The sequence below is a fragment of the Etheostoma cragini genome, chromosome 12 (genome assembly GCF_013103735.1).
Source record: "Etheostoma cragini isolate CJK2018 chromosome 12, CSU_Ecrag_1.0, whole genome shotgun sequence".
Lineage (NCBI taxonomy): Eukaryota > Metazoa > Chordata > Actinopteri > Perciformes > Percidae > Etheostoma > Etheostoma cragini.
The window spans coordinates 10,483,963-10,508,056 of NC_048418.1; the positions used below are offsets into that span (position 1 = coordinate 10,483,963).

Below are 24,094 nucleotides of genomic sequence, written 5' to 3' on the forward strand. Positions count from 1 at the left end.
AGTTTGGAGGAAAAGAGAGCTAAATAGAGCAAATTAGAATGGTGTGTTATCACATACTGTAAAGCTTTGTTTGAATCGTAGTATTACATCCTTATCAAACAATTTAAAAGCCAACACTTTATACTGTTTAGTAAGTTTCCTTAAGTGAGATTATCTATCAGTGGGTCAGTGAAATGACACAGATATGTCAGTTACACAACAACATCTACGTAAACTTGGCTTACATTAGTTAACTTTAACCACTACAAGCTACTGGTTAAAACCACTATGTAAGGTTTTATCTGCAAAAATCCCCTGAGTTTTTTTAATCAAGGAAAGGTACATTTTATTGCTTTACCTTTCCTCTTGTGCAATTTGCAAGAGTAGGAATGTGTTACTTCTTCTCTCAATGTTACATTCTAGTAGTCTCATTTTAATACCAAAATGGGTTCTTATACTTTGTGGATGATTCAAAGAAAAGTATTTTCTACAAATCAATGAACTACTACCATTATAAATACGATTACTGTGTGCTGAAGTGGAACATATAACTGCTGGTCGTATATTGAGAAAAGTCCTCGAATGCCCCTCTTCTACACAGCCTTTATTCTACATGGTCCATGTTTGTGTAGGCAGGGTGTGCTCGACTATTTGTAGATTAACAGGTTTGATACATGTGTCCACCCTGGTATCAAAAGCATCCTGTAGCCTGCCTGCTTCGGAGTTGCTGCCTTTTTTCTTTAAATCATCCAGGATATTAGTACTGTTGATGGCCATATTTGCAAGAAAGAAATTCATTTATACTATACATTGATTAAAATATCTAACTGAATACAGGCTACCATAACAGCTGGTCTCTTATTTGGGCCCGGGGCCACTGGAAGGAAGTGGTTTACTGCCTGATAATGATGTTGTAGTCTAACTGGAAAACCAACAGCAGCCTTCCCTCCACTATTAACGGCACGGCAAAATGCCAAATGCAAAATGTAAGCAGTAGTGATGGATTCTGAGCACTGTCTATGCAACGGAAAGTCCTTGAGGGGGAAAAAGCATTACTTTCCCACGAGCAATGAAAAGTGTTATTAGGAGCTGAGGCTGCTTTAATAAATGATGCTCTGTTTTGATGTAATGTAAATGATGAAATGTAGTGGTGAAAAGTCGGTTCGAGGGGTGTGGAGGAACTTATTCTACCCCAGCTGTCGAGTAGATAAGCGATGTGCATATCTACTAGGCTGTGTGATCTGGTTTTCATGTGTTTTAGAGAAGGAGAGGAAAGAAATCAATTTTTGTGTCGGGGTGTGTGTGTGTGTGAGTGTGTGTGTGTATGTATATATATATATATATATATATATATATATATGTGTGTGTGTGTGGGGGTGGGGGGTGTAAAAGATGTCGACCTTACCTGTAGCCCGATGGGTCCTGGTAGACCTGGAAATCCTCTGGCTCCTTCATCTCCTTTCTGGCCAAACATACCCTGCTGTCCTCTTGGTCCAGACTCACCATCACTGCCCTGTGGGATGCCAAAGTTCATTAAATCTACACATCATTATTCTGAACATCATTAGCCAAAGCTTCGGCAAATGCAAGTCCACAAGCACTGGTATCTAAGTCAAATTTCCCCTTATGGGATTTATCTGCCCTCTTAATCCTTTTTAAGGTGATGGAATATGTCCAAGCTCACATGGTGGAGGGTGGGTGGGTTGGGCTTGTATTCAAACACAGATTAGGACAGTTTACCTTAATGCCTTTTCTAAAGCCATTTTATTGCAATTTCCTCCATCCATCCATTGTCTACACCCACATATTCTTGCTTAGGGTCATGAGAGGGATGGACCTTTTCCCAGCATGCACCCGGGGCAGGTCAGGGGTCTATCTCAGGGCTAACACATTACCAGAGATTTACACTATAATTTAAAGTTTAGAGTCTATCTGCAAATCTTAAGGGCTATTCAAGTATCCATTTAGAGGACAAATCAAGGGCCCTAGGGCCACTGTGCTGCTGGGTTACCTGGGAAAACAACATCCAGATTAGAGTACCAAAGCACCTCATCAGGGAATCTAGGATACAGTACAGGGTATGTGAAAGATGTTGACTTCATCTGTGAAGTCAGAGGTGCACAGGGCTACAGAGGATAGAAAAGGGAGACTACAGGGCAGGAGCGAAGTGCTGACAAACTGGGAGATTTTAGTTCAAATGCATGTCAGCACTTGAAAGTGCTTGTGGAGCTTTCGCTGAGCCCTGGGATATGTAGGCAGCCTCAGGTGCTGGTACTGAATGAAGAGCAGTACAGAAAGCAAAATGTTACGTGATTACAGGCAGCATGAGTACAGCTTTGAACGGAAGAGTCGCAGACAAGGTGGACTCAAGTTTAGAGAGACTGTAGCCGAAAAAAAGTCACAAATCGGACTGCTCCAAGAGCTCCTTAGGGAGATCGTAAAAAGAAATGAGTGTGTCTGTGAAGTGTTTGAACTTAAATGCTGCATAATTTGTCTTTCATCGTTACACTGCATGCACAACTTACTCCACTTTATTTCATGACACATTGGAGTTCTTTGATTGATAGAATTAAATGGAACCACCAAAATAACATTTAGGGAAGGTTAGAACCGTTATTATGACCAACATGCGAAGCTTGTTTTGGGCAGCTTTTTCATAATTAGTGATATGATCCGGCAAAGTGTTTATGTGATCATGAGTACAAAGCCTGCCAAGAAAGGGTAGGAAAGCATAACAAATTCTTATTTGTTATGCTTTCCTACCCTGCTATGCTTTCCTTATTATTTTAATTACAGATACATTATAATCATCATTTTCATCACAAGTATTAACCAGTCAAAAGTGTCTTCTTTTATCCAAACTGTGTAAAATAACACAACGTATATTGTTTACGAGAGGACACAAACAATCAACGGTATCACTGATCCACTGTCAGGAAGATTAACGTGCCACAAGGGGGCGCTAGTCTGTTACTGTCCGTCATTTACCTTCCACTGTAATGAATGACTTCTCGTCTCCGTTAATCAGACATTGTGCGAAGCTGTGCATGTGGTCTAAGTCGAGCTAAGTCAAGCTACATGCTTAAAATGTGCAGTAAAAGCATATTCCTCAGAAGTGACATGTTATATTCTGAAAAACTGTCTCAGTGTTTTCTGTATTACAGTTGTAAGAGTGCAGAAATCCCTGCATTTAACACACGCTGAAGTTCTAATTAGAAAAATGATTTCTTAGGGGCTTTAGTCATCATAAATCAATGTATAACAACTTGTACTAAAATTGTGAATGTTGCATTTTTCAGGTCTCTGTAGTTTTTTTTATATGGATCTATCTAAAAATGTGGCTGATGTAATTAAATGAGATATGATTAGTACCTGCAGGCATAAGTGCTTAGGCCTGGAGGCATCACGCACATGCTGAGGCAGATGTCGTTTATGACTCACCTAAAGTGCATTAAACTTATTATATGTTTAGATTGTACCTGAAACAAATCTAAGTGGTTATTTAAAGATTTTTGTTTGCCTCATGTTATGTTAGAAACAAACTTTTACATCGCTTTGTGTTTCCTCCTGCCCATTAACATATCAAATGTTGTTCTTATACAATATTTATGTTTTTATTAGACACTGCTAGATACAAAAACACAATTGATTAGTAGAAAAGGATGTTTACCACATCCTGATTAAGATCAATAGGGTTTCATTCCAACTGCTTGACCTTAGTTGTATCTTAAAGACTATACTGGCGAATGAACTGTTGTAAACCTGGTTAAGCCTGAGTTGAAAAGAAAATTGGATCATTCATTTTGCCTGCAAACACCACCATTTTTCCTGGATTGGGAGGTGGGGTAGATAGTATAGTTGAAATGTACAACAGCATTAAACTTTCAGTAATAGAAAGAGGGCAGATAATGGTGAAACTACACAGCACGAGTCGGGTCCCAGTCATGAAGGTATGAATACACATGAGCAGACTGACTCACCAACACAAACAACCGTTAAATAATTTGTTATTCAGCTTGTGTGCACTACCTGCTCGCAGCAATCCGTCTCACCAGGTCTATCCTAGCCCCCACAGAGCGCTGCAGATGCTGAATTTTTGCTAGAATGGTTGTTAAGGCCTGATAATTTACAGCGATGAGCTCTTAGTTGCCCTCAGGCCATCAGCTATTGTTGAAACAGGAATTTTTTGTTGTGTTAATGAGATGGATGAGAAGAGGATGTTCTACAGCGAGGCAGGCAGTATTCTTAGCTAAACCGGGTGCCGTATGAGGTTAATACATGGAAAGGATTGGCGGGCTGGTGTGCCATTGTGATTTGTGAGACTCCAAATTCAAGAAATCCCAAATACAGAACTGCAATGTAATTGATGGCTGGGTGCTAAAAACTTTCTAAAAGGTAAAGCTGTTAACAACCATGATGACAAAAGTCTTCTGTGGGTACCCTGCTGATAGCAATAGCTCAGAATAAAATGAAATTTGTGTGTTACAAAAAGTAAAAGGATGGGGATTCTTAAATGAATGGGGACAGCAGCCAAAAGTTTTTGGACTGTGAGGCGACTGTGAATAAAGCAATACTGTTTGCATGATGTATCCCTGACCTGGCTAAACAATAATTATTGTCTGCCCATCTGGGAAATATTTTTTTTTCTTATTTAATAAATCAGGCTACCTTATTGTAACAGCGGTCTTCAACTATGTGCCATTAACAGCCAAGTGTCCAGTTTTCCGATGTATCTAAACACTAACAGCTCATTTAAGTGATTATTACACCATCAGCCAGGAATGGTAGAGTCTAACTAAAAACCTGCATAGAGTTCACATTGTGCTCGTAACATGATTGAAAATGACTAAACCACAGAATCTTGTGCTGTAGAACCTGACATGATTCTGTCACTTTCATCTGGAGACGAGTCAAAAAGATCAGCCCACTGGCTTTTTGGTTCAATTCCAATTTCTGTTTTGCATCATCACTGTCTTTCTCTTCATGGGGCCTTGAACTTGAGTAAATATTTTAAACTTAATATGCTATTTCAATGTTCTGATCCAGAAGCCACCATGGCGAGCAGGGGCTACCACTAGCTACAACATTTACATTTTTTAAGTTAAGTGAAATGTTGAAAACTGTAGAATTTTCAGAAATTCAATATTTGCCATATAAAACTTGGAAACATTTTTTAAAATAGAAAATGTTTATATGTAAATATTGGTGTTCATGTGTTACCAGATATTAACTTGCATGCTCTCTTTTGTTTAAATTCTGAATATGACTTCCATTAGTAAAATAAACAGTGTAAAATAATATTTCACAAGGAAAAGTAGACATTAGATGGCCGGAGGAAGTAATACTCACAGCTGGACCAGGAGCTCCAACCACACCCTGAAGACCGCTTGGGCCTGGTGGGCCCTAAAACAAACACGGAGCAAAGAGACATTATCCCTGTTAGTTCTTTTGCACTTTCACTTCATACAGTAAGCACTAAAATTAAAACATTGGATCCAACAATAAAATCATATCAAAACCAATAAATGATGTTCTAACTACAGTCGAACAATTGATACACAAAATGGAAGTGTTTCCAGTTTCCATTTCCACATGAGAAGAATGGAAGGTAATGAAAACAACTGCATGCTTAATCTGTTTATCCTCATACACAATGCCCACCTGTAGGAAAACACAAAATATTAAATTTTTATGAATGGATGCTTGTGAAAAACCAAGGTCAACTGAAAAAGACAAATGTTTTAGATGAAGACAAAGACCACTGATAACAATTAAGAAAACATAGCAGCACTGAACTTAATATTTTGCTGCAGACTTTTCAGTGCCAGATAACTTGAGATTTGTCATTGTAAAAAGACCTGTGTTCTATGATTTATTCCGCTGAGAATACAGCAAGTGAGATTGGTGTTCTTTGCTCAATTTGCTTTGTTTACCATTTAAAACTCATTGCCTTACAAAATAAATGTTTAGGAAAAGTGATAGGAGTGAGAAAATATAAAGACTCACAAGTTCACCCTTGTCTCCTTTGCTTCCCTTCTGTCCAGGTCCGCCAACTTCTCCCTGTGGTGCAATACAAACAGCAGAGCTCACATCTCTCTTTTCCATCTTAACAGGCTCTTGCCTCCCAGGTTTAGTCAAAGTCCAATATCTTAAAGTGTCACCTTTACCACGAGTGGGTAGTAAATATTTCTCAAGAGATTCTAATTTGATTGGCCCACAAAGACCTTGGGCGAGTGTTTGCAATTAATTGATTGGCTCCCTGTCTAACCCCATTGGCGCTATGATTGACAAAATGGTGCGATGGAAGACGTGTCTAGGCTTGGAGAGGCATTATGGTTACAAATGTAAAAATCCAGCTCTGTGGTTCAGTGATGTCATTCAGAAAGGTTTCCAGAGTATTTTGTTTACTGAATGCAACAATCTGATATTATTGTCGGTCGCTGTAGGCATGAGGTTTAGCTGTGAGATTGACTGTTTATGTTGTTTATATGCAAATATGTGTGTTTTCTATATGTACTGTATACTAAGACGTGCATTTTTGTATGACATTGAAATACATGATTACTGTTGAATAGACCTGTGGTGTCTTTACAACAGTTGACACAAGAATATAAATACCAAAGAAACAAAGTAAGAAGATATGCCAATAAGTGCATTCTCACATTTCTAGATATATTTTGAAGACACTGACATTTGCGGTCATAAGAATTGTTGTTGTATACTGTTGAACAAGATTGTTCTGGTCGCATTAGTAAGGAGCTGGTTAAAGAATTCCAAATGTTTAAATCAAGGATTACTACAGTGGTGTTCCAATCCATCACATCATTACTCCACCTTGTCACCGTCCTCTCCAGGGGGACCCTGAGGACCAGCCGGACCAGGAAGACCAACAGGACCTTGAATGCCATCACGGCCAGCAGGGCCCATGGGACCTTTCTCTCCCTAAACACATCACATTAAGAAGAAGTGTCACATTACCAGCAGTCAAATAAACACTATGTGCAGTATATGGAAGGTAACACGTGAAGTGTTCGAATGAGTGTTAAAAAAAAAATACTCACAGGGCCGCCCTTTTCTCCAGCAGGGCCGGGTGGTCCTTGGGGTCCATTGCGTCCTGCCAGACCAATGGGACCTCCGGGGCCAGCAGCACCTCTCTCTCCAGGAGAACCCTGTCACCAAATAAGAGACACATCAGTCATTGCTGCATCATTTGGTAGCTTACTAAAGAAAACAATTCCCTTTAGAAAAAGCACGCAACAGCTGAAAGTTACAGAAAGTGTTGAGAGCATTAAAACTCTAACTTCATTAGAAAGGCTGCACTCCAAGGCAACTTACAGAGATAAGACCCACAGTGAAGTTACGTTCTGAGGTAGCTGAAAATTCTTTTTCAATGTAATCAAGACCTGTGGAGAGTCTAAGTCCGGCGGGAATAGCAGGTTCTGTTGTGTTTATTAATAGCCTCAGACCTGGACCTCAATTAGTATAAAGTGGACTGCAGGCAATAACTTCTGAATCTCTCGATCACTGTTGCCACAAATATTGCCATTTGTTGTGCATTCATTGTATTCTATAAGTATTTTATTTTTATTATTATCAAGTGTGTTTTGTTTTCCACCTTATTTTGTATTGATTGGTGCATTCTGTCCCTCATTTTATCACAAAATGTCCTTATTGTAACGCTTAGCACTTTGTGTTGCCTTTCTTGTATGAAAGGTGCTACACAAAAAAAGTTATTATTATTACATTTTTTTTTTTACTATTGTTATTGTTAATAATCAAGGACAAAAAAAACTTTTCCCACATATTTTGTTCATTATATTGTGTAGTTTCCTTCCTTCCTAATGTGAAGTTTCCTTTTATTTGAATGAAAAAGCCTAAATGTTTGCCTTGACTCTGTCTTTCCATTCTTTCCCACATCAGCAGGTTGGTACGGCATTTCCCTTCTCTCACGCACACGCACACACACACACGCGCACACACACACACGCACACACACACACACACACACACCTCCAAGATGTCTCCCCCAGCTTTCCAACCTGCCCACCAAACTACACATACAGTCACATACACAATCACACACAGTTTCTTTGACTAACATAACTTCACTTTATTTCTTTCTGCTTCCCTCCCTCTCATTTCCCCCACGTTTCTTCTTTTACACATGTGATTCTCTGTCTAGAAAGTAGAACTGAAAAAGAAAAACTGTGTTTGTGAATCCACCATTCATCATGTCTGCTCTTTGTTATGTTCTTTTTTTCTGCGCAGTTTCTTGGCTTCTTGGTCCGTCTTTTTCAAACACACACACGCAATTCTAAAAAGACTATGAAATAGCATCACACTGAACTCCCCCAAAGACTTTCCCACAGCACAACAGCAGCCCAATCTCTGGCAAGAAATCGATGGAGGAAAATATCAGATCTCTCGTGTGCGTGGGCATTGCACACCAGCCTCTTTTTCAAGGAGTTTTTTTTCTTCATCTTCCAAACACTACCAAAACAATCAGTTTTTTTTTTAATCCAATGGCTCACTTTCAAGCCAATTAAAGAAAAGTATCTCATTTTGCAGTGGAAATGGTTTGACTCATTCAGAAAACTCTTCTGCGCTTTCATCATCTTTTCATCCATGCTCTGCATATCAGCTGTCATCTCATCCGGTGTGAATCTGTCGCTGGTGAGCAGGGGCAATTATTGGGAGTCTGCATTTAACGCTTGAACAAAATGTCAGATAGTTCAAAGCTGCCTGTCAGTCAGCTTTCTGTAGAGATTCACCACCGGAGCTCCTGAGGCTTTTCATCGCATATATCGATAACTAAGTGGCTCAGAGACACAGGCAGGAAAAAAGTGACCCATTTATTTATGGGTTGCCCTGCCACTCCTTCTCCTTTTCACGGTCCTAAACTATGTGACAGCAACAGCACAGTATATGAATGCAGCTATATTATATAGGACGATGTCATTAACTGATTAACGCAGATGATTCAACATAAGCACCCATAATCATAAAGAAAAACAACCTAACTGTAAAACGTATGATTGAGTGATTAAAAGTACTGTACATACAAAAATAAAACAAGACAATACCCCCATCTGTGTCACAACAGTTGCTTTAGTAACTACTTAATGTGAGAGGAAAACATCTAAAACTAATCAAGTTACTGGGATGAAGCTAATGTAGTATACTGTTGTGTTAAATTGTGAAAAAATAAGCAATGATAAGGCTGCATATTAACTATAAATCAAGCATCATATTGCTTTTATGAAACCAGAGCACACACATTCATAGCCCTCCTATTTTAAACTGCTACAACTGAAAGCCCTGTGCTATATAACAGTACAACATGAACAAAATAAACATCAGAATGAGAGGTGATTCTCAGTAAGAAAAAACAGAAGTTAAAGTGTTGTGTGTTTTCTTTTCTGTAACTTAACTAACCAAACAAAGAAGTGGAAAATGAGATTTGACAATAAATATTGCAATGTATATCAATTTTGAACGACATCTTTTTAAAACCATTGTTGGACTGATTTCAATCACACCTCCCCGCCCTACTCTACCACCCTCTACGCTGCAGTTTACATTACAGGTGCTGCTAATGACTGCACAGTCGAGCTGCGCACAGCATGTGCAACTCCATTCTCCAGCAACAAAAGACACTTTTCACTGTAATCTCTATGGCAGGGAAGACGATGTAACCATAGTAACGGGCTACTTACGATGGGGCCGGGGGGACCCTGAGGCCCTTCTCCTCCCTTTAAGCCCGCTGGACCCTGAAAGCAGAGGACAGGAGAGGGTTAGATCTTGTTCACTGCGGGATGCCTCTCAATGTCATTCAAAGAGCAGTAATCACAGCTGTCAAATGGGCCTTTGAATGCTACCGTGTGTGTACATGTGTGCATGCGTGTAAAGATATGTGTATACCTGTTTATGTGTGTGTGGTGGGCTTAGATCCAGAAAGGGACACAGTAATTATCAATCTGCGATCTATATAGTATTAAAAGGGGAGGAAACCTTTTAAGTAGTTGTAGTGTTTAGTAATCATAGTAGCATCTCTATTTGGAAATTAGTATTGATTATTACCAAAAAATATGACAGTCGATAAACGTTTCTTGCTTTGAGAAAACTTTGCTTTGCTTTTTTTCAGTTTTCTAAACTGTACTCACACTAACTATTCCTTCCAGATATATGTACATGAAAGCAAAGGGCAATGTGCTTTCTTTCAATTTGCACTCACAATCCCCATGTTATTACCTCCCAATTTACTGAGGCAACATGTGATTAGGGGTCAGTTTACCAAAAATACAAAAAGAACATATTTTCTCACTTCCTAGCCTTGGATATATAGAAAGAAAAACACCTGAAATATTGTAAAGTACATATTTCCTTAGAATTACTTTATTATATTATATTCCGATTGGATGACCCCCCATAAAATAATCCTGTCTTGCAAAATCCCGAGAGAAAGACTCCCGAATCCCGCCCCGCTTCCGTTTCTTTCCCTATGTTGTCTACAGTTATCAGACGTTTTCCGTCGCTGTCTGGAGGATAACTAGCCAGTTGATATCGTGTGTGTGCGTTTGGTTAATCGTGGAAAAATCACTGAGGTTGCCTTGGAAATTTAGGCAACACTAAACATGCATTACCTGTAGGTCTAAGTGATTTCATTACGTAATTCCTAACGGAGATCTCACGCTCAAAACACACATTTCTCGGTCCAGCTCCTGTACCGCAAGGGTCCCGAAAAATTGTTACCCTCTACCCGTGGTCTCTGATTATGACGCACAAGGCTGGACCGGCTCTCAAAACAAAGAAGTGAAGCTCAGATTACAACACAGGCAGAGGAAGTGTGACTTCCTTCTCTGCTCGGGAGGCCATTGCTCTACGCTATCTCAAATATCAAATATTTGTTTACTTCTATATTGATGTTCTAAATGTCGAGTACAGCCCCTTTAATACAGTAGAAGCGAAGACCTCTGACATGGCCATGTCTAATTTTGTATTTAATTTATCAATTCAAAATAACTCATTAAATGAGCTCCCAAGGAAATGAAAAAAGAGAAAGGACGACAAGGTTCTGAAGCCAGCAGTGGGCCACGAGTTCAAGTATAGTCCATCTATCTGAATCTCTGTCATCTCCTGGAGATTCCAGCCCTTCGATGTAACTGCTTGTGCTGCTGAAAAATAGCACCAAGGAGGCTGAGATTGCATTCTGAAAACACAATACACCGTGGGCAGTAAAGACTTTCATTATAATAACTAATTTACAAGATCCGACAGACTCAGTGGGTGCAGACACTGCCAAGCAGGCTTACCACGTCCCCGGGTTCCACATTTTCACCATGGTGCATTAGAATGGAGGAAGGATCTTTCTTTGCCAGACACACAAAAAGTTATTTATTGGCTAGTATATTGCTACTGTGCCTTTCCTCAAGAGTGAGAGATGGAATGAAAAGTGTGTGTATGTGTGTGTGTGTGTGTGTGTGTGTGTGTGTGTGTGTGTGTGTGTGTGTCAATCTATTTAATCTATCTAATCTTTATAAACTTGTGTGTTTGCTAGCTCAGTGTCTGTTTGTACCTGTGTTCTCACAGCAAACATGGATTAAAACACACAGACGTGTTGTCTGTGTGTTGGATGGATCACTTTAGGAGAAAATGGAGGATCTATATGATTGCGTAGAGAGAGAGAGAGAGAGAGAGAGAGAGAGAGGGAGAGAGAGAGAGAGAGAGAGAGAGAGAGAGAGAGAGAGAGAGAGAGAGTGTGTGTGTATGTGTGTGTTTGTTTGTTGTTTGTTTGTTTGTGTGTGTGTGTGTGTGCTGCTCTTATGAAGAGAAAGCCATCCTTCTGCACGTATGGGACAAACATAAAGGTGGTAATAAGTCTGGGCTTTGCTGCCGTGTGCTCTCTTAATGGTTAGCCTTGAAATGAGTCTCAGCCTCAGTCCCTCAAGCTGATCCTCAGTCAGCCTCTAACAGCCATTCACTCTCACCTTGAACCTTTTCTCACTCACATCCACTTCTTTTAGGAATTAAATTTGGGGAAACTCAGCAGGCTATGTGATGTACTCACAAAGTCGTGGGTTTGAATCAGAATCAAACGGAAACAAAACAGTAATTCCGTAAATAAAATTATCTGAAAATAGTGCAGCCCTAAACATGGAACTAAATGCCTCTGAAATGGACAGTCTACAGCTGATAAGAGATATTTTACTGGTTAAAATGCTGCCGAGATTAATGATCATAACATTTGTCAATATTGTATCTGGCTCAGTCGTCAATCAAGTCTACGTGAGCCAGTTCTGCACAATTCACAATTCAGTCAGGTCCACTGCCAAGCCTGACATTTGGTTCAACAGCAGGTGTTAGACCTGGTAATTAGGGTTTGGCACTAGATTTAACCAGGTGTGTATACAGAATGTGGGATGACACAAGACCATTGTTCTTTGGCACATTTATGTTTGCGCAAGTGTGTTAATGTGTGTTTGTTTGTTACCATGGCCCCTGGAAGACCTCTTGCACCCTGGAAGCCCCGTAGACCGGCGGGTCCTGCCTTGCCACTAGGACCCTGAGAACCTGGATCACCCTATAAAGGGAGAAGAAATAGCATCCACAATTTTAGAGTCAATAGCTAGCTTAAATGTGCGAACCTATTGTTATCTAATTAACTAGCTAGCTAATGTTGATCCACATTAGCTAGAAGATGTACCTAGCTTAGTTAATTAGCACAGTATTGCAGCTAATTAAAAAAAATGCCTATCTAGGCCTATAACTGACTGTAATGGTACATCCCTGTTAGTTTTGGTCCATTAAAGTCAATTTATGGGCATTAAAATTACAAGTATAGAGAAAAAAAACCTCACCCTCAGGTAATCAAAATACCTTCAGGTAATCATTCAGCAGAATTGCCTTAAGAAAAAACAATGAGCAGAACTGAATCTGTGAGAATGGCATCAGAGAATAATAACTGAAGTGATTGATCTGTTTTATAAAAGTTAAAATGATACGTGATTACGAACAACAACAACATTGAGAAGTAATATTTTAACATACAAACGAATTTGTAATATTTTTAATCCAGTAATTTTTAACAAAAAGAGGGCACTTTTGTTGGAGTGGAAATAAACACTATAAAATCAATAAAAATAAGTTACTATTCTGATGTGACTTAAAAGAACAATGACAAAGATGACATCTCAATAAACACAACTACACTGTTCTAAATCAATAAAGAACCTTGTTCGACTTCAGATATTTTTTCAGTTGGATCTTCAACTACAAGATAATTTGTGCCAATTTGGCCAGAACTTAAAGTAATTAGTCATTCTCTTTATTACAGTGTTTTCCCCATAACTTATATTAGAATAACGCTGTTATACTAAAATGCAATTTGTAGTTCAAGTATAGTAATACAGAGGAAAACATAGCTACTTAACAAATAACCTCTAAGAACAAAAACAAAGAAGCCAGGAATTAATGTCCACTGTGGTCCTCTAACAAATAAGATGAGGAAGAAACATTATGAGCAAAAACACTTGGCTTAATACAAGTCTGGTACATTAACTACGTATTACCAACTTTGTTTTTGTAGCGCACAAAATACATGCTCATTTACCTTTCCACCCTCTTTTCCAGCAGCTCCAGGTAGACCTTGCTCTCCAGGTGGACCAGGCGAACCTGGGTGTCCTCGCTCTCCGCTGGGTCCTGTCTCTCCGGTTGGGCCCTGTTGCAGAAAGCAGAGATATGCATTTTTAGTAGTGAACAACTCATACTTTTTGGTGTGATATTTCTTGTTTACACACATTAAATGAAAGTCTTAATGAGATGGAATTTATTTTCAGCCCACATTTCATAGATCTTACTGAAGGCATTCAAAATTCCATTTAATGCATTTTGTTTATATTCTCTGCATATGGGTATTCATTTTTAGGATTCAGCTGTTGATACAGCTACATACTTTCATACATTTCAATCTCTTATAATTATCCCATAACAAAACAAAGATAAGTCAGGGGGAGGAATCTAACTGTAGCAGGGTTTATATCTACCTGTGGTCCAACCACCCCTCCAGGTCCTGGAGGTCCTGTCTTTCCTTGGAAGCCCTGAAGGGGAAAGCAGAGAAAATGTTGACCGTACACATGCAGGGTCATATAGTATGCACTGTCTAAGTCGTACTGCACAGTATGTAAAGGGTCTGAGCCACACAGACAAAAGTGAGCTGTTGTATGTTTCATCAGTGTACAGCAATGTTGTATTACTAAAGAACGTGGCTGTCTGGGGGATGCCAGTCAAATTGTTTGTAATAATATTAAATTTATTAAATTTTAATAATTATATTTTCTAAAGAGTTTATTTGTGAAACAACATCTAAAAGAAAACACACAGCCGTGTGTAAAGGGTTCCTGTAGGTTTTACCAAATGAAATTTAACACTTTTTGAGACCTTTTTAAGACCATTATGAATGCAATTTAAGACCCTGTATATCACAACACCAAACAAACAAAGAAAATATTCAGATATGATAGTCCTAAAAAATTGTCTGAAACGTTTTTTTCGAGTCTAAACTTGCACTTCCCCATAGCTGAAGAATAAAATCGGCTTTATGCCTGTGGTACAATCCGAAAAAGACTCACGGCCATTATAAGCAAAACCGTAATAAAGCTCTGCGGGAGCATTAGAGGTAGAGTTACATAGATGTAAAAAAATGTATACATATTTAAAATTATTTAAGACCACAATCCTTCAGTAAATTTATTGAGGATATATTATTCGGAAATGTTCGACTTTTTAAGACTTGCAAAAACCCTGAAATTCTGCAATGTAACGCTAACCGACACAGCTGGGACCACCTTCAATTTTATCTGCACTTAGTAAGGAAGCAAAAAGAAAGTGAAAGTGACGCTATCGACCAAAACTCTCCAGTTATCCCTTTACCCAAAGGGATAAAGCAAATATAAGCTATAAATATTAGCTAGTTGTGTTTGTGTATATACTGCATGTTTCAGTTGTTTGGTCTGGTCTTGGTCTTGTCTCTGTTATCTGGTGTACGGCTATGTACTATGTGTCAGTGTGTGGCAAAAATGTGTATACAGTTTTTGTTGGTCACTAATAAAAACATTATTAAGTTTTTGTTAAGCGTAGTAAAAATGTTAGTTATGCAGAGAAGTCAGTTGTCTTCTGTTTGAACACTGCAAAAATAAATGTTACAACTCATTTGGTCTCATATTCAACCTGTTAGAATGACGTTTTAGAGCAAGAAAAATCCTTTCACATCCAAAAAACGGTGTCCCTTCTATTACTGGTGCTTTACTTTCACAGAGAAACAATTTGCTTGCTATCGCAGTATTCATCTTCCGTGCTTTATTTTTTTGTAAAACTTATCTGAAAGAGTGAAAGACCGAGTGGGGAGTGCGTGGGAGCTGATGCATGATGTTCAGGGTCAAATGGCACAACACACAGCATTTGAGACCACACACTCACCGTCTCTCCTCTCTGTCCGGGATGGCCAGGCAGCCCATCTTTTCCTGGTGGGCCCTGGGGGTGAACAGGTAGACAGTTTAGGACATCAGGTCATAAGTGGGTATTAATATTTGAAAAGCTGACATGAAAAAAGTGTCATCATGGACTTGTTGTAGCAAACTCACAGACAGTTTGACAGCAGCTACTTACGTTGGGTCCTTTAGGTCCGGGGAAACCAACGGGTCCCTGTGGTCCTTGAGGTCCCTTAAATGAAAATAAAATGAATAGTGTGAGTTGAGAAACAAATGGATTAGACACACAACACAACTTTAAATGGTTATTGGTATTAAATTAGGATTTTAGTTACAAAATCCAGACTCTTTAACCTGATTACCGGTAAATTGTTCATTTATATTCTTTATTAAAAACATATCTGATACTAACCCTCTCTCCTGGTGGCCCCCCTGCTCCATCATTGCCTGATGTGCCCTGAGGGAGAAAGGCACAGAGAAACATTGTCAAAGTATGAAGTGTGATTAAAATGTATGCAAAGCATTGACACTGAGGCTATATAGCAAGCCTTTACATTTCTACCTTCCACCTTCTACCTTGGTACTCAAGAATTTCAACATCATGAGAGCAAATGAACCCATTTTTTTAAATAGATAAATGCTTCATTTATAATTTGCCCAGGGTACTTTTATATTCTTCATGTAAACAATGTTAAGAATGCAGACACAATTATTATCATTGGCCCTACTATAATAAATTCTAAAATAGTCCTGACTCTCACCTTTGCACCTGGCGATCCTGTTGGTCCTCTAGCACCACGGCCACCACGTGGACCCTACATACATAGCATGTAAATCAATACAGTAATTGTAAGGAAAATATTTATAATTTTTCAGTATTTTGTTCGATGATAGAAAAACACAACAAAACACATCAATAAAAAACAAAATAGAGAAAGCAATTAAGTATTTAGGCCAAGTCATCGATGGCTTCCCTGGCTATCTTTACAATTCCCCACCCAGTGCAAATCCCCCTCAAAAAACAAGAAATGAAGAGAGAGATTTGAATTGAATTGCCTACCGTTGGGCCACGTTGACCTCTAGGGCCTGCTTTGCCAGCAATTCCCTGAGAAACAAAAATAAAAGCTTTGATTTAGGACAAAATTATTCCTAGTACCGTCAGAGAAGATAAGTGTTTTCTTCTCACGTATTAGAAGTTTTAGTTAATCCAACTACAGATATACCTTGAACATCAGACAAACACAAGTGCTGAGGGGGTTTGAGTGAGAGCTGAAATAGAACCATCTAAGCATCTTCGGAAAAAAACAAATAATCAAATTGCTGCAGCAAGTGGTTGCCCACAGGCACTTGACAGCTTGAACTACCTGTCAGTTCTAGGCCATGGGCATCTGCCTCTCAATGTCTGTCTGAGAGCAGAGACGAGCTTGTCTCTTATATAATAACCCCCTCCGGATCATTCCCTTCATCTGTAACGTTTTTCAACTGGACTACTCTATGGTTGCAAAGCTAAATCCAGTATTAACAAATGTATGTACAACACAATTGAATCGTTAACTATTATTCGATACTCTATTGTCTCTCTCTCTGTCCTGAAAGAGGAATTCTACTTCTGTCTAAAGATGGAGGGTGTTGTACGCTGTATACAGATTGTGAAGTCCCTTGAGGCAAATTTGGGATTTATGGAATTGGGCTATACATATAAAATTACCATGACATTAATTGTGTATAATCACAGTACAATACATGCAGTCCATAGATACAAGTTATTTTTCAGTTCAGACGAATAACACTGATTAGATTTGAAACGTAATAACATTGTTGGCCTTTCTCTATCAGACACAAACCAGCAACATCACAGTTAAATTTACATTTTGTTCTCCCACTTGGACTGCCGGCCTTTGTGGCCTTGCAGTCTAAAGAACACATTGGCCATCCCCTGTTTTAGTATTCCACACTATCAACTCTTAATCCATCTCCTACTGTGTCTGTAATAGGAGAGAGAATAAGGCATTTTGTGGCTCACCCTTGCTCCCTTCTCTCCATTCGCCCCAGGGAATCCAGGGAAGCCATTGGAGCCCTGCAAGACAAGTACAGAAAAAGTGTCAGAGAGAGGAAATACATTAGATAGTTGGAGGGTATAGAATAAAAGACGTCTACCATAGTCTATGTTCAGTAACAATGTGACAGAGGCTGCGCTTTACTGACCACGGCTAATTAATAGAGAAACTGTGAAGCCCTAAAGTAAGTACTGCCATGCAAGCCCACATATTCTTATCATAGGGCCACAGTTCATAGGTTTCGAGTCCCCACAGATAGATCTTGTAATACTTAAGAGGAGACAAAAGGGAAATTCTCCTTCTTGCCACTTAGAGATTTTCTGACACACGACAGAGGAGCTGTTATGTTGTTAGCACAAATAGGGAGCAAAATAGGAAGATAAAAAGGTGTGGGAGCAAATAAAGACAAAGGAAGGGGAAACAGCATATCCCCCTTGATACCCATCAGCAATTCAGTTATTGGACTTTCGTGGGCTGTGCCCTCTGATCGCAGCGATGGTGCCAGTCCAACAAATACTAGGAAGGCAATCACGGATGGATAAATTAAAGGAGTACCCACCAGCTTACCAATACAGCCTCACTTATTGCAGCATTAGGTAGCATAAATATGTATTCAACCAACTTTAGTTAAATATTTTTTTTTTGTTCAGCTGCACTACAAGGTCATGAGCATGTCTGAGTGTTTACAGTTTAAAACATGCTTTGATGCAATGCACATCTATAGTGCTCATTACTGCTCACATGCATATGTATATCAGGCATAATACTGTTCAGTATAAGCAAGGGCACCACCACAAGGCACCGTGGGCAGAATTGCAAGAGGTAAAAAGCCCAACGTTGTGAAGACAGCAGGAAGGGAGATCTAGCTGCCTAATTTGTTTTTCACAGAGGTGCAGTTATGGTAAACTGAAAGGAGAGCTGGTACTGGACAAGCCTGACTTGCGCCACAGAGATAAGACAGTCAACTGAAGCTATTGCAAATGCCATCCAGAATTAACGGTGTGTGAAAGCTGTTAACAGAGAGTGATGGGGTGCAGCAGCCCAAAATACAGCCAGTGGAGGGATTCGTGCAAAAGCTGATTGAGGGGGGATAACGCCTGCAAATGGGCCAGGACATTGACCCTGAACCTACTCTTGGGACATTTTAAACATTGACGGTACTGTGCAATGGGAACCCATGGGGAGATTGTTTCTATCTCAAACAACAACCAGCACTTGATCTCTTAAATTATTTGAATCAATTTAGGGGAAAAACGTTTCCAAAAGTTATACTAAGTTCTTTTCAAATATAAAGTATTTTTTAAATTATAGAGGAGATTTGATGATAGAGGGAAAGCTTCCTCATTATAGGTCACTATAGAAAGCTTCAAACCTTTTTAGTTAACAGAAGGGCGTCACAATTTTTAAAGGCTGCATATCTTGTCTTCTTTTTTAGAAGAAAACTCTTCAAATGCAGACTACAGTCAGAAAACTATGGCACTGTTTACACCATGCCAAAGCCAGGATGTCTTTATTGTCACTCTAGAAACTTTTGTCTTTGAAGTATATAGAGTTTAAAAAGAAGATCTGATCCTGGGCTTCACTGGTGAGCTTTGTTGGCAGCCTTTGTTTAAATTCATCTATGCATACAAACAAAGAAATATCTTTTGTGGTTTTGCCATTATTATTTAAAATAGCCAATTAGTTAAAGAAATTATACAATTGCTTACAAATTACTGGATAGAATACTATCCATTGGGATTGTACCTTGTATCTTATTTCCTCTGTCACTCACACTTTATGTAATTGATCCAGATCTCTAACTGCGGCTGACATTTACAGACTTGCCTATCTGGATGTTGTGAGAGTAGGTGTATCTGACCCGTCATATCAGTGCCAAGCTGTCAGTGCTGACAGCAGCAGAGAAGAACCAGCTGCAGCAGCAATCTTGATAGTGGAGCTGTGGCACTGTGGTCAGCGCTGCAGCGTAAGGAATGCCTGACTGTTAGATAATGCCTGGAAGAGTTTAAAGAGGGAGGAAAGCTGATGTCTCCAGCAGGTGACCATTCCACTTATGCTTCCTATAGGAGTTAGTGGTGAAAGTACAGTAGGTGTCTGCTTGGGTTTGTGTCTGTGTGAATAAGGGTTAGTCAGCAAGTTGGCAGATTTTAGAAAAGGCATATGAGAGCATGTTTTGATATCGATTGAAGTTGATAAGACAGATCACTGAGAGAATCAAGGCACACATATTCCGTAAACATTCACTTGCGTACGCACATGCACATGCACATGCATATACACACATTATGTGCACGGACATGAGTATAAAAGGTTCGACAGTGTAAAAGCTGTGTAGTGAGTGAACACAGCAATTGTCTTTCAATTGTTCCAATTACTGAGGGGGCAAACGTCTCCTCTGTTGATTTGCCCTTGAGCAAGACACTATACATCTATTGCCGGCCCTGATCTCTGACCTCCCAGTGGAGTGGAGGTTATTGGTTTCATCACACACCTTGGAGCCTTGTCGACCAGGGTACCCAGGCAATCCAGGGACTCCAAGTTTTCCCTAAAAAGAGTTAAGAAAAACAAAACTTAGATGATGAATTCTCATTATGTCACCACAGACATTGTTTGGAGACTGCAGTAAAGTTCACGGAAGCGTTGCGGAAAGCAATAAACCTATGCACGTGAAGTTTAACTTCTAGTGTGGGAAATATTTTATTACCATTTTTATGAACATGATATCATCCATGCAGAGGCTTTTCTGCTATTCACCAAAATGTGAGTTCACTTTGGTCCATTTTGGTGATCATGGTGTGCGGTTAAAAAGAGGTACAGAGAATCTAATGCAACAATTCCATTTGTTCTTTTTGTTTTATTTTGTTGTTATAATTATTTTTTTATTTGGTTATTTAATACAGGGACAGTGCATATTAATAGACATTTCTGTAAATATGCCAGAGTTAGCCAAAAGGCTATTTTTCATCTGAAGTCCCTAGACACATCGATAACAACATAACAATTACAATATATTATACATTGGGTAAAATTATTACTATTAAAGTTAAATATAAGAAAAGTTAAGGTAAATATACACTAAAAAACATAGCTGACCAACAATCAGACAAGCACCAGACAAAGACATTAACTCATGTACACACAAGGCCAGCCGCCAGCAGGGGGCAGCAAGCAGGTCAACGGTTAACTGAAATGTTGACAGCTCTGATTGTCAATGAGCCCTTTTTTTAAAATGGATCTTGAATGTACTATATGTATTTAATTGTCTGATGTTTATGGGGGTGAGGTTCCACTCTTTAGCAGCGTGAACAATAAAATGAGTTTGGCCAAATACACTTCTGTTCCCCGTGCGGCACCTCTGGTTCTGCTCTGATTGGATGTACAAATGTTGACAAACTGTTGGAGAGGAGGTGACGATAAACTGTGAATAATTTTATAGATGAACCATAGATTTAAATATTTGACCATGTTCTCCCAATTAAGTAACCTGTGTTTTTTTAGTAATGGACAATGATGAGAAATGTTTTGTTTCTTGTCCAGAATTTTAACAGTTCATTTTGATTCAAAATGCACTCTATGATCTACTCCCACATCACTCACTGTTTACCCATCTGGTCACAAGCTGGTGCTACATCTCTGAAACCTCTGCAATCACTTTGAAGTGTCTTTTTATAGATAAATAAATGTAATATTTCATCCCATTGAATTTGGTTAGCTGCATCTACAAAATGTTGATATTGCTTTTAGGAATTGTAATATTTTTATTTTTCCCTTAAGCACAAGACTTTTCTGGTAAGTTTCCTCGTGATTAGAGTTAGATTGTGGTCTGATAAACCTGTAAACATATTAAATGATTTTATAATTCTTTCCGGGCTATTAGTAAATATGAGATTGATTTGTGTCTTGGTAGAGTGTGTTATTCTTGCTGGCCTACGGATAACTTGTTTTAGATCAAACATGTGATTTGTTTGAGCTTTTCTCTAGAGGGTTTGTCTTCCCAGTTAATATTAAAATCTCCATAATGATAATTCCCTTCCTTATGAATCCAATACTTGACTGACTCTGGTTCTGGTCATTTGTACTTTTATTACAATGTTGCACTTAGGTTAAGCAGATTAGGATGAAGATGTCAGAAACATTTAAAATGCATTATTGATCTAGCCAAAGTAGCACTGCAAAGTAGCTCATCGGTGTAGCAAAGGGTGATTTAACTTTTAGTCAAATGAAAAATACTGCATCATTACTGTGTTTCTTATGACGTAATTTAAACTACAAAATGGATTGATCTAAGCATATTTACTGTATAGGAAAACATAATTGTCATCAGATATATTTCAATCTGTTAATCTGAACTTTAAAAATCTTGTTGTAACCTTCAAAACTAATAGTAGTATAAATACAGAAGCACCATGAAGCAACAAAAAGCTAGATCAAAGCACTATGGAGAATGTCGGCAACATAAGCCAATTAAATGGGACTGTTGTAGAGGTGAAGGGAGGTGGGGGGAATCTAAACTTCAATAGGATCAGGACAGCTGTGAAACTATAGTGAATCACTCACTTCTCATTTGTTTGTATTGTTGTCTGACACCTGTTACTGTAGGAAAAGAGCAATCTTGACCCTGGTCTGGTTTTTGAACCCAAAACAGCACTGAAACAGACTTTGTATTTCTATTCATACATGATTGTTTGTATGTATTTGTTTTTAACTGGTATCACTCACTTAAACATTTTAATTGCATCTGTGTGTAATAATCCAATGCAATTAAACCATGAAACAAAATTAAAAGGATATCCACAGTTTTGAAATTTACTCTTTATGCAGGTTTTGATTATTTACCTTCTCTCCAGCTAGTCCCAAGGGACCAGCTTCTCCATTGGGTCCTGACTTGCCCTTGGGGCCCTCGGGGCCATCCTCTCCTCTGGGTCCTGATACACCACCCTCACCCTTGATGCAAAGAAAACATATATAAACTGTGTTATTATCTTTACCACCTTATCACTCTCTGCAACAGTAAACATCTGTATTGTCTTCAGGGATGATGATTCACCTTGTCGCCCTTAAGACCCATGTCACCTTTGAAGCCAGGGAATCCATCCTCTCCCTGAAGATGAAAGAGACAAAAAGCTGTTAAGACCTGCGTGTTTTATTATTATATTTAATACAATACTGCTATATATCACAAAGGCACAATTGATACAGTCCAGTCAAATATTGCACATGTAAAATACTTTAAAAAGAAAAACAGACTGAAGACTACACAACAGTGACAAAATCATAGTGAATGTTTATCAGGGCAGTCATAGTCATAGTACTATTGTTAACAGTACAATAGCACCTTAGGATAGTTTAATACTGACACCTAGTGGCCTCTTAGAGCATTCACAGATGCACAGAAGCAGTTTTGAAAGGCAACTGTCTCGCTTTTTCTCTGTTGTTCTACTGGCATCTGCTGGTAAAAATTGGAAATGCACTTTTCAATCTTTTCCAAGGCGCTGCCATCACTGGTTCATGGAGGCTGTGTTCTCAACAAATTATACACTGATGCCAAATTTCGGACATATAATCATACATGAAACCACTACGATAAGAACTAACCCAGTATAGTATGATAAGCATATAAACTTATGTATGATTTGTGATTTGGGTGAATATTTGTCCCACAGGATTTTATTTAAGACAGAAGTATCAAGTAGAAGAGCTTTTAACAACAGCTGTATAGTGTTGTAGGGAATCTCTTAAGAGCATCAATTGCCTGACAATAGAGTGAAAAATCTATCCAGTAGCACTGAGGTAGCAACAGGCTACGTTAAATCACAGCAATCCGAGAAAACAATGGCAATGGATCAATATCCAGTGAAACTGCACTACAAACAGCCTCATTCTGGTTTAATGTTCTACACTCCATTTCAGCTCAGTGGAATGAGGACTTAACTGCCAGCCTGATGGGCTGTTAAGAGATTTTTTCCACTTGCTGGACGGCAATTATGCCTCATTCAAGAGGGAATTGCAACTGTGATAGGTCCAATTTTTAGAGGAATGACATCTGTCAATCATGTTGAGGAAGAAGGGAATACTGGGGACGTATTTACCTTTTCTCCTTTGCCACCTTTAAGGCCTCTAATTCCCTCAGCACCCTGGGAAGAGAGGAGAATAAAGTGAGGATGAAATTCAAGGAAAATGAAAATGTATCATGAAAGGGTGGTACTGTATGACTAAGATAGAGCTTACTTTCACACCGCGAGGTCCAGGGTAGCCAATGGATCCCATAGGACCAGCAAGACCCTAAGATATTTCAAAAACACAAGATTGGTAATATTATAAATATGCATCAACTTTTACTGTAAAGTGTTCCTGCTTTATAAGATAGCTTGACTAGAGATCTATAGTGTATACACTTAATTATTCTGTATATATTAACTATTAGCACAACTTGTACTTACACTTAATGCACTGTTTCTTCTTATTCACCTGCACTGCTTACAATGTTCTACTCTATTTACCTTAGCATATTTATATCACCGTTAATACAGTTCATACGGCTCATACTGTATACATCTAGTGCATTCATACCCC

At 38.8% G+C, this 24,094-nt stretch overlaps 1 protein-coding gene across 2 annotated transcripts in view; it reads right to left on the reverse strand.

The window, feature by feature from the left end:
• The window catches only part of LOC117954397 (collagen alpha-1(XI) chain-like), an 87,174-nt gene that overhangs the window by 20,033 nt on the left and 43,047 nt on the right, over positions 1 to 24,094 (reverse strand). For both annotated transcript variants that reach the window (XM_034888158.1, XM_034888157.1), the window contains 20 exons: positions 23,750 to 23,803; positions 23,611 to 23,655; positions 22,569 to 22,622; positions 22,358 to 22,465; positions 20,013 to 20,066; positions 17,488 to 17,541; positions 16,525 to 16,569; positions 16,226 to 16,279; positions 15,877 to 15,921; positions 15,643 to 15,696; positions 15,454 to 15,507; positions 14,022 to 14,075; positions 13,589 to 13,696; positions 12,470 to 12,559; positions 9,696 to 9,749; positions 7,041 to 7,148; positions 6,814 to 6,921; positions 5,986 to 6,039; positions 5,329 to 5,382; positions 1,385 to 1,492 (listed from right to left, as the gene is read on the reverse strand). In XM_034888158.1, coding sequence (XP_034744049.1) covers positions 1,385 to 1,492; positions 5,329 to 5,382; positions 5,986 to 6,039; positions 6,814 to 6,921; positions 7,041 to 7,148; positions 9,696 to 9,749; positions 12,470 to 12,559; positions 13,589 to 13,696; positions 14,022 to 14,075; positions 15,454 to 15,507; positions 15,643 to 15,696; positions 15,877 to 15,921; positions 16,226 to 16,279; positions 16,525 to 16,569; positions 17,488 to 17,541; positions 20,013 to 20,066; positions 22,358 to 22,465; positions 22,569 to 22,622; positions 23,611 to 23,655; positions 23,750 to 23,803 — 1,359 coding nt within the window. The remainder of the gene's footprint in view (positions 1 to 1,384; positions 1,493 to 5,328; positions 5,383 to 5,985; positions 6,040 to 6,813; positions 6,922 to 7,040; positions 7,149 to 9,695; positions 9,750 to 12,469; positions 12,560 to 13,588; positions 13,697 to 14,021; positions 14,076 to 15,453; positions 15,508 to 15,642; positions 15,697 to 15,876; positions 15,922 to 16,225; positions 16,280 to 16,524; positions 16,570 to 17,487; positions 17,542 to 20,012; positions 20,067 to 22,357; positions 22,466 to 22,568; positions 22,623 to 23,610; positions 23,656 to 23,749; positions 23,804 to 24,094) is intronic.